Below are 14,793 nucleotides of genomic sequence, written 5' to 3'. Positions count from 1 at the left end.
TGTGTTTTACAAAGGTTGTTATGTAAATACTGTATATAAGATGTTATCATTTTAGTGCTACACTTGGTGCTTCATCCTCGGGATGTCATACAAATGTGTGTGAGCAAGTTGCACGAATCGAAAATGTGAGATCTGTATGCTATGCTATGAAGTTAAAGGCTTTTTCTTCACAAATGAATCTATCAGATTTTGGTGATGATTGTAGACATTGCTTTAAGACAAATTAAAAGTAAAATTTGTTGGTTACATTTCCTGAAACCAGAACATTTTTATGAAAGAGTAAGTGTAGTCTGCCAACATTTCTTCTATACTCTTAGGAGAAAGTTTTACCCCTATCTATTTGTCACTCCTTATGGATCTGTAATGATAGAAGATCAACTTTATAACTGTATCATTGTCTTCATAAAAACTTAATTCTGTTATGTAGTATTAGTTTGTTCTATTTTGAATAGTATTAGTCCAGACAATGCTGATTTGTTTTTGAATTGACTCCCTAATAGATTAGTTTTTTATTTTGTCAGCCTTGCAGTTTTTTTTTTTTCTTTTTTCTTTTCTCTGTCTCTCTCTCTTTTAGTTGACACCATTCATCATTTATTTGATGTTTTAAGTTTGAAAACTTTCAAAGATAGAAAAGACTGTTCCTTTCAATATGAAATTGATTGGATTGTATTGTATCACTATATCATTTTGTTTATGGGTAGAAATATTGGCAGATCCAACTGACAAATCTTGCCAGAATTATTTGTTATCTGTGATAATTTCAAATAGATCAATTTTATATTAAAACACTTCCTGTTGAATAGCTTGTCACAAGATGGTCCATTTAAGTTTGAAGATATTGCATATATTTTTCGGCAAAATAAAGTAAGCTCTGTGATATTTTAAAACCCCATTTTAATGATTTAACTTAGATTAGATGGTGCCGTTAAAAATATCTGGAATAACCAAAGCTGTCAAATCCATTGTAACCCAAAGAATGAGAGAGTTGCCAAATTGTTTTCTATGTCCACACTGTGGTTACCGGTTTTCTTGTTTCTGTTGAACATGTCCTATTTCTCCACCGTATCACAGCCTGATTGTTGTTTGTTGTTGGCTGATCTGCTCTGTTATTGTACAACCTATCTTAGGTAAGCTGTACATGTACTGTATACGGGATAACTTTAACTGAATTTTAACTATTGTCTTTTTCACCAATTTATCCTCTTGGTTAAAATGAATTATAGAGGGTGTTCAATGTTAAATCTGAAACATGTAGTTGTTTTAGGACAAATTTAACACTTGGTGAAAATTAATAGTTAAACACAAGTACAAAAGTAGCCTGTGTGAAAGTTTGTTGTAAACAGTACCACAATATATATATCTGTGATGGAAAATATGTAGATTTGGACTCAAATTAGAACAATGACCTATTTTGATAATATTTTTTTTAATGTTCAACCTCTTTGTAGTAATGGAGAAATTATGGATAGACTTAGAGAATTGCATATGATACACACGAAGATTCCAGTTGATCACATGATACAGATGTATTAGAATGCATGATTGTGATCTAGGTTGACACGTTTTATGTGAAGTCTGTGAACAGATATCAACTAAAAAAAATAGAAAGTGTAAATGCTTGATAGCATAATATGATTTTGTGCCAAAAGGTTTCCAAGTTTAATTTTTTTTAAAAGTATTTTGTGACAAAATACTTCATATATATGATGCCTGTATTTATTTGACAATAATGTCTTCACAGACTAAAATTTTAGTAGGATAAAAATGTGAACATTTCCATTAATTAGGAGTGCTGTCAGGAATTGAACAGTATTGTGATTAAATAACTCATGAAAACTGATGCAAGTATTTCATTTATGTAATGTCCCATAAGTAGAAAATTGTAAGAAAATAATAGAATTTCAGTTGAGAAAATTATTTCCATTTTGAAGGATTATTGATTTTTAGTTGATTTATAGAAAAAGTTCTGTTGACTCAGATTCATTGAATTCTAATTAAAAACCATGATATTAATTCCATAAAGTATAATTACCTAGACCTAGGAATTAACTTCGATAAAGCAGTTTTGTGCTCTTTATGATATTTATGCATAAGTATGGATACTTAGATAATCTGGGTTTTTTATGGGAGAAATGCATAAATTTTTGAAAGGGAAGATAAAAGATTCAGATACAAAAAATGACTACTGGTTGATGCGACCGGCTAGAATGTAGGCAAAAGCTGTATTATTTGTATGTCAGAAATATGCACGGTTATGTGTGATTAAAGAACAGTGAGGTATTATCAGGCATTGTTATGTTCTAGTTACTGTGCTTCCTTTTGTTATTGATGAAATCATCCATCACAGAAATAGCTTGTGATAAGCACTTCTTGTGCTGAAATGCACAGTAAATAGGGTGTGATTATTAAAACTGTCCTGATATTGTTACGATTGTCTTCGTTCCTTTCAATCAGTCTCATTTTAAAGTGTGTATGTCATATATTTTGGAAAAATTTGATGATCATTAGATGTTCCAAAAATTAACTATTGGTGAACGATAGTGTACACTGTGAAGCTGTTTAACAGAGAATGAGTGTATTGCTGGTACAGGGGTTTCAGAACATTTGAATTTGAAAAATTATTTACCTAAATTTTGCAAGGACTTAAACATTTATCTGAACAGGTTTGTTCAGACTATAGTTCCTACCACTGATCCATTTACCTGTATGGGTGTATTAAGACAAGTAAGATATCTTGTACATTCATATTAGGACAATTCCATTTACCAATACAATTGTGTCCATGTACCTGTGCTTTTACCATGGACCATTAGTATGATTTTGAGATCTAATATATGTACTGGTTTATATCAACATGTATTTGTCCTTCAGGTCTAGATTCAAGACACATTTATTTCACATTTGTTTGGCTACTGATTTTGTTGTACTGGTTATGTGTTCATGAGAATGTTATTTTTTGTTGGTCTTAATCAAACAGTCTAAACCTTGTGGTTTTGTAAAATTCTTAAATAACATGTGATAGATTGGGAATCATATTTGTCATGACAAATCCCTTGGGTTTGGTCAAGAATAACAAGTTGTCTCCCCTGAAAGATTCTAATGGTTTTGCTGAATTATCCTTAACATGTGTGTTTAGACTACACTGTACAGGTGTACAATCACTCTGACTTTAATATCATTGCAGAGTCTGTCTCTCAGTCATGTAACAAGGAGATGGTAGATATTATCTGGGACTTACACGAGTCATTGCAGAGTGTGGGTCCTAGGACAGGGAGACAGTAGATCTTGTCTGGGAGTTACAGGAGTCATTTCAGAGTCTGTGTCCTAGGACAAGGAGACAGTAGATCTTGTGTGGGAGTTACAGGAGTCATTTCAGAGTCTGGGTCCTAGGACAAGGAGACAGTAGATCTTGTCTGGGAGTTATAGGAGTCATTTCAGAGTCTGGGTCCTAGGACAAGGATACAGTAGATCTTGTGTGGGAGTTACAGGAGTCATTTCAGAGTCTGGGTCCTAGGACAAGGAGACAGTAGATCTTGTCTGGGAGTTATAGGAGTCATTTCAGAGTCTGGGTCCTAGGACAAGGATACAGTAGATCTTGTCTGGGAGTTACAGGAGTCATTTCAGAGTCTGGGTCCTAGGACAAGGAGACAGTAGATCTTGTGTGGGAGTTACAGGAGTCATTTCAGAGTCTGGGTCCTAGGACAAGGAGACAGTAGATCTTGTGTGGGAGTTACAGGAGTCATTTCAGAGTCTGTGTCCTAGGACAAGGAGACAGTAGATCTTGTGTGGGAGTTACAGGAGTCATTTCAGAGTCTGGGTCCTAGGACAAGGAGACAGTAGATCTTGTGTGGGAGTTACAGGAGTCATTTCAGAGTCTGGGTCCTAGGACAAGGGGACAGTAGATCTTGTCTGGGAGTTACAGGAGTCATTTCAGAGTCTGGGTCCTAGGACAAGGAGACAGTAGATCTTGTGTGGGAGTTACAGGAGTCATTTCAGAGTCTGGGTCCTAGGACAAGGAGACAGTAGATCTTGTCTGGGAGTTACATGAGTCATTTCAGAGTCTGGGTCCTAGGACAAGGAGACAGTAGATCTTGTCTGGGAGTTACAGGAGTCATTTCAGAGTCTGGGTCCTAGGACAAGGAGACAGTAGATCTTGTCTGGGAGTTACACGAGTCATTTCAGAGTCTGTGTCCTAGGACAAGGAGACAGTAGATCTTGTGTGGGAGTTACAGGAGTCATTTCAGAGTCTGGGTCCTAGGACAGGGAGACAGTAGATCTTGTGTGGGAGTTACAGGAGTCATTTCAGAGTCTGGGTCCTAGGACAAGGAGACAGTAGATCTTGTCTGGGAGTTACAGGAGTCATTTCAGAGTCTGGGTCCTAGGACAAGGAGACAGTAGATCTTGTGTGGGAGTTACAGGAGTCATTTCAGAGTCTGGGTCCTAGGACAAGGAGACAGTAGATCTTGTCTGGGAGTTACAGGAGTCATTTCAGAGTCTGGGTCCTAGGACAAGGAGACAGTAGATCTTGTGTGGGAGTTACAGGAGTCATTTCAGAGTCTGTGTCCTAGGACAAGGAGACAGTAGATCTTGTGTGGGAGTTACATGAGTCATTTCAGAGTCTGGGTCCTAGGACAAGGAGACAGTAGATCTTGTCTGGGAGTTACACGAGTCATTTCAGAGTCTGTGTCCTAGGACAAGGAGACAGTAGATCTTGTGTGGGAGTTACAGGAGTCATTTCAGAGTCTGGGTCCTAGGACAGGGAGACAGTAGATCTTGTCTGGGAGTTACAGGAGTCATTTCAGAGTCTGGGTCCTAGGACAAGGAGACAGTAGATCTTGTCTGGGAGTTACAGGAGTCATTTCAGAGTCTGGGTCCTAGGACAAGGAGACAGTAGATCTTGTCTGGGAGTTACAGGAGTCATTTCAGAGTCTGGGTCCTAGGACAAGGAGACAGTAGATCTTGTCTGGGAGTTACACGAGTCATTTCAGAGTCTGTGTCCTAGGACAAGGAGACAGTAGATCTTGTGTGGGAGTTACAGGAGTCATTTCAGAGTCTGGGTCCTAGGACAGGGAGACAGGAGATCTTGTGTGGGAGTTACAGGAGTCATTTCAGAGTCTGGGTCCTAGGACAAGGAGACAGTAGATCTTGTCTGGGAGTTACAGGAGTCATTTCAGAGTCTGGGTCCTAGGACAAGGAGACAGTAGATCTTGTGTGGGAGTTACAGGAGTCATTTCAGAGTCTGTGTCCTAGGACAAGGAGACAGTAGATCTTGTGTGGGAGTTACATGAGTCATTTCAGAGTCTGGGTCCTAGGACAAGGAGACAGTAGATCTTGTCTGGGAGTTACACGAGTCATTTCAGAGTCTGTGTCCTAGGACAAGGAGACAGTAGATCTTGTGTGGGAGTTACAGGAGTCATTTCAGAGTCTGGGTCCTAGGACAGGGAGACAGTAGATCTTGTCTGGGAGTTACAGGAGTCATTTCAGAGTCTGGGTCCTAGGACAAGGAGACAGTAGATCTTGTCTGGGAGTTACAGGAGTCATTTCAGAGTCTGGGTCCTAGGACAAGGAGACAGTAGATCTTGTGTGGGAGTTACAGGAGTCATTTCAGAGTCTGGGTCCTAGGACAAGGGGACAGTAGATCTTGTCTGGGAGTTACAGGAGTCATTTCAGAGTCTGGGTCCTAGGACAAGGAGACAGTAGATCTTGTGTGGGAGTTACAGGAGTCATTTCAGAGTCTGTGTCCTAGGACAAGGAGACAGTAGATCTTGTGTGGGAGTTACATGAGTCATTTCAGAGTCTGGGTCCTAGGACAAGGAGACAGTAGATCTTGTGTGGGAGTTACATGAGTCATTTCAGAGTCTGGGTCCTAGGACAGGGAGACAGTAGATCTTGTCTGGGAGTTACAGGAGTCATTTCAGAGTCTGGGTCCTAGGACAAGGAGACAGTAGATCTTGTCTGGGAGTTACATGAGTCATTTCAGAGTCTGGGTCCTAGGACAGGGAGACAGTAGATCTTGTCTGGGAGTTACATGAGTCATTTCAGAGTCTGGGTCCTAGGACAAGGAGACAGTAGATCTTGTCTGGGACTTACATGAGTCATTTCAGAGTCTGTGTCCTAGGACAAGGAGACAGTAGATCTTGTGTGGGAGTTACAGGAGTCATTTCAGAGTCTGGGTCCTAGGACAAGGAGACAGCAGATCTTGTCTGGGACTTACATAAGTCACTTCATAGTATCTGTCCCATTCATGTTACAAGGAGATGGAAGATCTTGGCTGGGATTTAGAAGTCGCTTCAGAGTTTGTGTCCAACATATATTTATGCTAAAAAGGAGACAATAGATGTTTGCTGGGATATGGCCAATAGCAAGGCAACTGTCAGAGTGCGTTCAGATTCTCCCTGAATGGCTTTCGTGTGTATCTTTGTACTTGTTACCATTAAGTGAATATAACTCTATGACATAACAGAGTAAGAAATTATAAGTCTGACAATTAGGATATTGCAGTCCATTGCTCATTACGAAATAATGGTTTCTGAATTGTTCCTCTGTTCCATCAGGAATACATTATTAACATACTTTTTGTCTTAACAATAACAAAAATCTTGAAGTCATGATTGCTTTGTATCATTTTATAATCTTAATATAATTTTTTAAATGACTATCGTAATGAAATGTTCGAGAATGATATACGAGTTATATATAGCATTGTCTTGCTCGGCAACTTGTCACAATGATGTGTACTTGTCTCATCTGAAAAACATGTAGAACACTGTCTTTACTGAATAAATTGCAAAGGTTAAAAATATGGCAAGTTTGACTATGGTTTATAATCATTATTGCAGTATAAATACAAGTCCGTTTGCCAATTATTCCCTGCCTTGTTTATATCTATATTAGTCCTGCACTCCTACAAATTGTGATCAATTTCCAAGGAGATGAAAGCTTTAATTCTATGCATTCATATTAAATGATATTAAGAGATTGAAATGTTCTTATCTCTCAAAAAATTTTTAGCTTTTAGTTTTGTCAAGTGAAAATTTGAATTGAGAAATACTAAACTTTCACTGTTTTCAATTTCTCCAACTGGAGACTTTTCTTGTCTGATAAATTTTCACTGTTTTATTGCATACTTCATGTTTTATTACTGAAATTGTCGGTTCCCTCACAAAGGAATCTGTAAGCTGTGGTTTGGAGTTCAGGAAAAGTGAAAAGGTTGTATGTAATGCAGTATAAAAGTGTGTGCCTTCTATGTTGGAGGGTAATGCGGGTGATGTGGTCAGTCACTTAAAATGGGTTGTGGGCCCTTCACAAAACAAACTTGTTTACACATACTGTGCCACTGTTTTTCGTGACTGACCTCTTTCCCTGCTCTCATCTATTCTGCCACTGTGTTCAACATTACCTGTGATGTTTAAAGTATACCTGCCAAATCAGCCAAGTGTCCCTCACAGATGTAAATAAATCATTGCCACTGTCATTTTTGTTGCACATACATTGAACAAATAAACATGAATAACATGAATTTTAACATGGTTTGTATTCTTTGCTTTTAACCCTTCTAGCTTTCATCAATTAGTGGGTGCTGTTCAAACTGCTTTTCATCCGTCTTTCCTAAAACAACACTTGTTATAGCTATTTCTGTAGAAGTACTTGATGGATAATTCCCAAAGTTCATATGCACTGCTGGTTTGGGACTTATTAGAAAAACAAAATGTTCAAAAAACCTCTATTTTTTATTTTGCTAGTTTAGATTCATTATCACTATTTCTTGAGAATTACAGATGGGATAATATGCAAGATCCTCTTGATCCCAAGTTGTATATTGTTTTTCTGATCTGTCCCAAAATGGACAAATTGCAGATAAATGGCCATCTTGGATTTTGACAGTTACACATGTAGTTTATCATAGCTATATCTTGAGAAGTATTGAAAGGATTGGTTCTCCTTGGCCCCTTGCATTCTCCATTATGGAACTGATTGGAAAAACAACACACCTGACTAGTGACCATTTCAGTTTGAAAGTTATGGCTTGATATTGCTATTTCTAAAGAAGTACTGGATTTATAGCAGATTATTTATGAATTTCATTATCTTGGCCTTAAGTTGTGCATTATCCTTTTTCGGACTGATTGAGGAAAATTGAAAGGCAGATACAATTGATGGTTCGCTGCTTGTTCTAAATTCCCATTAGCTGGTGATTCATTGTCTGCTGGTCTGTCTCTCCTTGAAAAATTCTTGTAACTGTAGCCACAAACATTTTGCTCAGGGTCATTTATGCACTTCCATGAAAATATTTATCTTCATCCAGCATGGAATCCACTCTGAAAGCATGACAATTTTTAATGACTTAATTTTCTACATTATTGAAGGGATTGATCCAAAAACCAAAGGCTGACAGGCAGCCATATTGGATTTTGAATGATGAATTTCGTTCCCTTTTCTTCAAAAGTATGGATGGATCTTTCTCAAATTAATATGTACACATATCTTCAATTTGGAACTGATCTTGGAGCCATCCATTTGTTTTTCTTGTTTGGTGCAGAAGGAACTTTTCCCTTTATTCCTTTAAACAAATAATAATAAATACATTAACGATGTGTTTACAGGTATTATAAAATGAATAAGTTATAACATAATCCATCTCATCTGTTTATTCCATGAGTCCATGATTAAAAGCACATTATACATCTATATCTTATATATGAGAAAAAATGAGCATTGTTCTGATGTAAGGTCAATGATGATAACTGTTTAATTATCATTAGTAATCAGGATAGATAATCAACAGTAATACCTAGAATATTACACTGTATTTTACATTACAAAGTTAAACATTGTACCAAAAATTTCATACATTATACAAAGTTGTAGCCAATGATGTAGTAAAATATTGATACGATGTATCATAGTACAATACAAAGTATAATGTTGGTAAAATACTGATACACAAATGAGTCGGTACAATCTCAATACTGTATGTTGATACAGTGCTTCAAAAACTGTGTATCATTATAAAACATTGTATTGTACATTAAAACAAGCTAGTAAAACACGTTAGTGTGTATAGAGACAAACTTGCCTTTTCTTAGCCATCCACTTCAGTTTCATTATTACGACTCAAAACAAATCATTATCACACACACTCAACTCCATACTTGCACTTGCAATCATTCATACACTCCATGATGTGCACCACATACATCGTCATTTTCATAGAATTTACTTTGATAAATATGGATCTTTTTAACGAATTTCTCACAAGGTCCTTTTTACAGAAGTTTCGATATATCTATGGAAATGTTCCATATACAAGGAGTAAACACATATTCTGTTATTTTGCAGGAATTATGAAGTTTAAATTTCCCAATATATTGATGAAATCTTAGTCCTAGGAACTGGTTTTGTTGGTATCATAGTGTTTGATCACTCACAGTTTTAATATTTAAGATTTGCACTGCATTATATATATTTCTTGTTCTTCGTAATATAAGTGATACTAACTGAATTATAACACTGCACACTGACAATATAGATAGATATGGTAGATGATAAAAGCACCTTGGTTATGTTTTCTTAAAATGATACTGAAATGATATAAACAAAACATCCACTCTTGAAGTGCAGAGCAGTCAGGCTTACATGGGAAATCTTGTTGCTGTCCTGTATTTCTCTACAACCCAGTACTGGTGTTAATACAGGATAAATACAGAAACACAGCTGGAATCCATTCATTCACAAGTTCACAACCAATATAAAATTAATCGGGAGTGTTTTCAGGTAAATTCCACATTATGTTTTCCTACACAATGACATCTATCCAGTTTCAATACAAAATAATCCTAATCCTATGTTGATATAATTATGTGAAATATGTAGCTACTTATTCAAATACTTGACCAACAATGAATATCATACACAACTAAAATACAGTAAGTACTTCCTTAGGACCATTGGAAGAGGACAATTATTGATTTCAGGAATAAGTAATAAAAAAACAACTACAAAATACAAAATATTATCAAAGTGATAGAATTGTCTTGTAATCTAAAATGATAATGATTTGATTGATATAGTATGCAGGTTTTGAACATAAACCTTCAGTTTATAATTTTAGATTATTAGCACCTTTCTAAAATATAAATCTATAATGCTAGTTATACATCCTAAGTTCCGTACTGCTTCAGACAAGATACATATATTATCAATACTGTAGTAAAGTCTACAATCTGTTTTTTTTTTTAAATTGAGTTAAACTCTTTTTCTGAAATTACACAGAGTTATAATGATATCAATTTATATAACATCCATATTGTTGCTAAACTCTTTTCTTGCATATATTTTTGAAATCCACCTCCCAGTTCAGCTTTAACCACATCAAAATGTTGATCCTTGTTACACTTCACATTCTCATATTTCGCATTCTGTTAAAAAAGCCCAAAAAATAAATAGATAGAAAGTTAACAAAACAACAATATTGAAATCACTGAAGTTACGAAAATGACAACATTTCATGCAAGCTTTATCTAAATTATTTTTGAGTTCATTTTTGCATTTCAGGATGTGAACATTTGAGACTTTGGACCATATCATGGATTTTACGACAATACATTTATCAATGCCTCTATGATATGTTTTGCCCATTCACAAAAATACTGACCTTTACCCCATATTGAAGAAACAAGATTTTACCTTATGTTGGAGAAATAAGTTACAAACAGTAATTGTAGGAGTTATGGCCCCTGAAGTGGCCTCTCCTTTTGACAGATTGACCAGATTTTTGTGAAAAAGGAAAAATAAGATGCTTTTGGCACAATGTTTAAATAAAATTGTGGTCCTCCTAAAGACATTGTAATAAATCCTCATAGCTTAGATCACGTTCTCTGTCAATAGCTTCTGATTTTAAAGCAGATATCATTTAGCACAGAAGAAAATGCCCTCACCATATAAACCTATTTCACAATCCTTTCCATCCCCATATAACACTAGATATCACCTCATACCAATGTTCCAGTAAGTAACAAAGTATTACCAAGTAACACAGCATATCACATAGTAACACAGTGTATTACATATTAACACAGAGTATCACATAGTAATACAATGTATAACTATATAACATAGTGTATCACTTAGAAACACAGTGTATTGTTTGGTAACACATTGTATCACATAGTTACATAGTGTGTTCCTTAGCAACCTAGTATATCACTAAATAACATGGTGCATCAGTTGGTAGCAGTGATTCAGTGGGTGACACAATGAATCGCTCTAAAACACAGTAAAATATTGCCCAGAAGCATAGCATAACCTGGACTCAAAGTGAGAAACACTGTGTATTATTCAAATACACAGCTTAAAGCAGTGAAAAAAAAGTTAAAATCTAATATTGCACAGTAAAGTTAGGTATGATACAGACCAGAAGTTGTCAGTGACAGACACCTCATACACAAACTCTGATCCCATTAATCAATTATGTAACCACCCTTCTGTACACAAAACACTGGAACAGGCACAGTCCAGGGTGAGGGTAAAGCATTGCCTTTAAAAATCATACAAATATTATGCGTCTTTACACAGTAGGACAGATTTGGCTTCACAAAATCATAATGTACATGCTGTTTTAAATGTATGTATATATATAATATATATAAATTCTGAAATTTCCTAGATAAAAAAAGTCAGATCATTTATCCATGTAAACCTAATCTAGTACAGCCTTACCAAGGAGTCAACATACACTATATATCCAGATCTCCTGTCTGGGGGCCCCAAAGCAGCCACGCCAGGATACTGTCCTGAGCACTGCTAATACAGTGTAACTCCCTGCCCTCTAGCAATGCTGCTTTCACATTAAATCCACAGTCATTCATCACTAACTCACTGGAAGACTCAGTCTTGTGGTGTGGGGGCAGGGGGAGGGAAGCGACGCTGAACCTCTGGGGATCTCGTAGGCTTCTTCATCACGGGGGGCTTTACTTTTATAGGGGGTTTGGGTTTATCTGCCACAGGGGGTGGGGTCACACCCCCAACGGAGGGAATGCTGTGGGAGAGAGGAAGCACTGGTACTGGGGGTAGGACTGGCACTGGGGCCTGTTTGTTAGCAGCGGTAAGTTCCACTGGTCCATGGTCAGTCAGACTCTTGGAACGGTTTGGGTTTACACTTTTACGCCCTTGTGCAAATGTAGAAAACACTGGCTGATCTGCTAGATATGCAGGGTCAAAAGTTATATTTTCTCCATGGCTACTTGTTACACTAGCACTCATAACGTTACCAACACTGACTGTTGGAGGGTTGATGTTTCGGGGCATGGAGCTCGCCTTTTTGAGTGTACCCTGGTTGGACTGGGCAAACCGGTCCGCGACAGTGTTAGTAGGACTGTCTGGCCCACTGCCTTCCTGGGGTGAAGAGTTGGACCCCTCAGGCAGATCAAGCACGAGATCAGGGGTGTGTTTGGGTGTGGCTTTCTGCTTCACAAGTGGAAGACTCATACGTTTGTCACCGCGTTGCTGCATCTCCAATGATTTGAGTCCTGATACTACCTCGGCCAACGCATTGTCAATGTCAGCACTAATCTCCTCTGTATTGGGGTCGGAAGTTGACTGTTGACGTTTCATCTCTAGGCGCCCATCTCGAGTAATGGACAAGATGGGCGTGTTCTCACAGACACCTGTTGGAGCAGGCTCCTGTGTTGAAGATGATGATGAGCGAGGTGTTGTCTGTGGGGAAGGGGCAGGACTCATCCCTGCTGATGAGGACATGTCTTTAATGGAGATATTAGGCTGTGACACAGACTTCTCCAGAGTAAAGTCCTCACCACCACTTGGTTGTTGATGGCCCCGCCCTGGGAGAGATGACAAGGAAATGGAGCGTTCATCCTCGGAGTGGCTTTTCTTATCTTCTGGTCTGTAAGTAAACAACACAAGTGCTACACTCAAACATAAATGTTTGTTATCCCCAAAATAAAGGCCGTTATTTTCACAGGGCATAATATTAAAATTTTCATTAATAGAAAAAAATTATTAAAGAAAATAATAATCAGTTTCATGACTCTCAAGAAAATTACTTCTTTATTTCAAAATTTTAGTTTAAATGCAAAACATTTAACAATTGCTAAAATATAACCCCAATGTTTATAGTAGTGACTACACCAGAACTATTTTTTGTAAAATAGTTACTGATTTCATTTTAATACTTTTCAGTTGATGAAGTGTCTTCTATTTAATTGACCAAATTTGACTAAAATCAGAAGATTTATCTGTGTTATGAATAAGATTTGGCTTCTAAATATTAGAAATAATATTTTTCATTCTTTAAATATGTTCATAACTGTCATGTGTGGTATAACTATAATTTCCTTCTTATTTTCTTTTCCCTATAACAAAAAGAGTATTTTCTAAATGTTTACATTTTTAGTTTTAAACCAAATTTAGGACGTTTGCATGTTCTTTTTGTATTCATAACTACAAATATAACAGAAATTGTTCTACCACTAACATTTCACTAAAAACGGTCTACTGAACTTGAATATGATTAAAATATTCAACTTCCAAAATAGAGAATTTTTAATTACAAACTACATTATTTGTATTACAATAATAAGCACTATACGTTCACTATATGTGGTAATGACCAATACATTTTTAATGTTTGTTACAATATTACACAGTTATGACATAAAATGTACATGTATACCATAAATCATTAAAAGTTGGTTGAAAATGTCTGACAGGAAAATGATTAGAGGAATGACACAATAAAGGAAATATTTTGAAACAGTACCATGATGATTAGTTCATGCAGTGTGTTGTTTTATAAAGGTTATCATACTAAAGTGGATTTTACGTAGTCAGCCCTCGGGGAGTGTTAAGGGAGTTTGGAAACAAATATAAAACAGGCTTTATTCAGACCTGGTTCCATGCATGTGCGTCTTTATTGTAATCAAACATGTATGACCAGTAATTTCTGATGAGTGAGGTTTATATGATATCTGTATGATTTGATAAAAGTGCTGATCAAATGATTCGCTAAAGGTTCCCTCTTCATACCTTCTGGTCACGATGTCGACAGCAAACGACTATTGGGGTTAGAAATGTGTGGTTAAGACTCTAACATGCTTTCATTTGACTTTGTTAATTACATTATACATATCTAGTGTTGAAGTGCGATTTATTTTGAAATAACTAAACTTTAAAATTTCCTCAGTTAACACTATTTGTTAAACAAAACCATTACAGGCAACCACACTATTACAGGAAACAGCTGCATGCTTCATAAAGAGTAAATGTACCAGGTTTTATCAGTGGAAAAATCTTTTCATAAATTATTAATTTCAAGCAATGGACTTGTTGTTTAAGAATGAATCTTTAAATTATTTTACGAGTTTACCTTACGTAACGTCAGCTCACATTATTAAAATTGCATTTCATCATCACGAAAATGTTTATTTTGTGAAACAAAATCTATTTGTATGTATCGGCCAAATACTGGTATAAAAGTTTTATAAATACATACGGATGTTTAAGAGAGATGTACTTGTCCGGGATCAGGCCCTCCTTCCCGTTAAAGCAGCCCTCCCACCAATCTGTAGACATCTTGTTGTAAATAATCAAGTTATCTCCCTTTTTGAAGGAGAGTTCACGCTCTGTACGTCCAGTGAAATCAAACAGAGCTACAGCTTCAAAGATTTCTGCATCTACAATACAAAAGTAGTACACAATTAAAACTGGTCAAAGTCAATAGAAATTTCTAAATAGGAACACTACTGCATGAAACTCCCTCCTAGAAATGTAACCAAA

At 36.4% G+C, this 14,793-nt stretch overlaps 1 protein-coding gene across 1 annotated transcript in view; it reads right to left on the bottom strand.

Moving 5' to 3' along the window:
• Positions 1 to 8,633: 8,633 nt before the first annotated feature.
• LOC132557990 (SLIT-ROBO Rho GTPase-activating protein 1-like) overlaps positions 8,634 to 14,793 on the bottom strand; it is a 34,959-nt gene continuing 28,799 nt past the window's right edge. Inside the window, exons 20-21 of the mRNA XM_060222520.1 lie at positions 14,510 to 14,690; positions 8,634 to 12,901 (exon numbers count right to left, since the gene is read on the bottom strand). Coding sequence (XP_060078503.1) covers positions 11,887 to 12,901; positions 14,510 to 14,690 — 1,196 coding nt within the window. The 3' untranslated portion in view covers positions 8,634 to 11,886. The remainder of the gene's footprint in view (positions 12,902 to 14,509; positions 14,691 to 14,793) is intronic.

The sequence above is a fragment of the Ylistrum balloti genome, unplaced genomic scaffold, assembly GCF_031769215.1.
Source record: "Ylistrum balloti isolate Yb309-2 unplaced genomic scaffold, AGI_CSIRO_Ybal_v1 Utg370742, whole genome shotgun sequence".
Classification (NCBI taxonomy): domain Eukaryota; kingdom Metazoa; phylum Mollusca; class Bivalvia; order Pectinida; family Pectinidae; genus Ylistrum; species Ylistrum balloti.
Note: the sequence above shows the minus strand (reverse complement) of the source record. Positions and strands in the feature narration are given on the sequence as shown.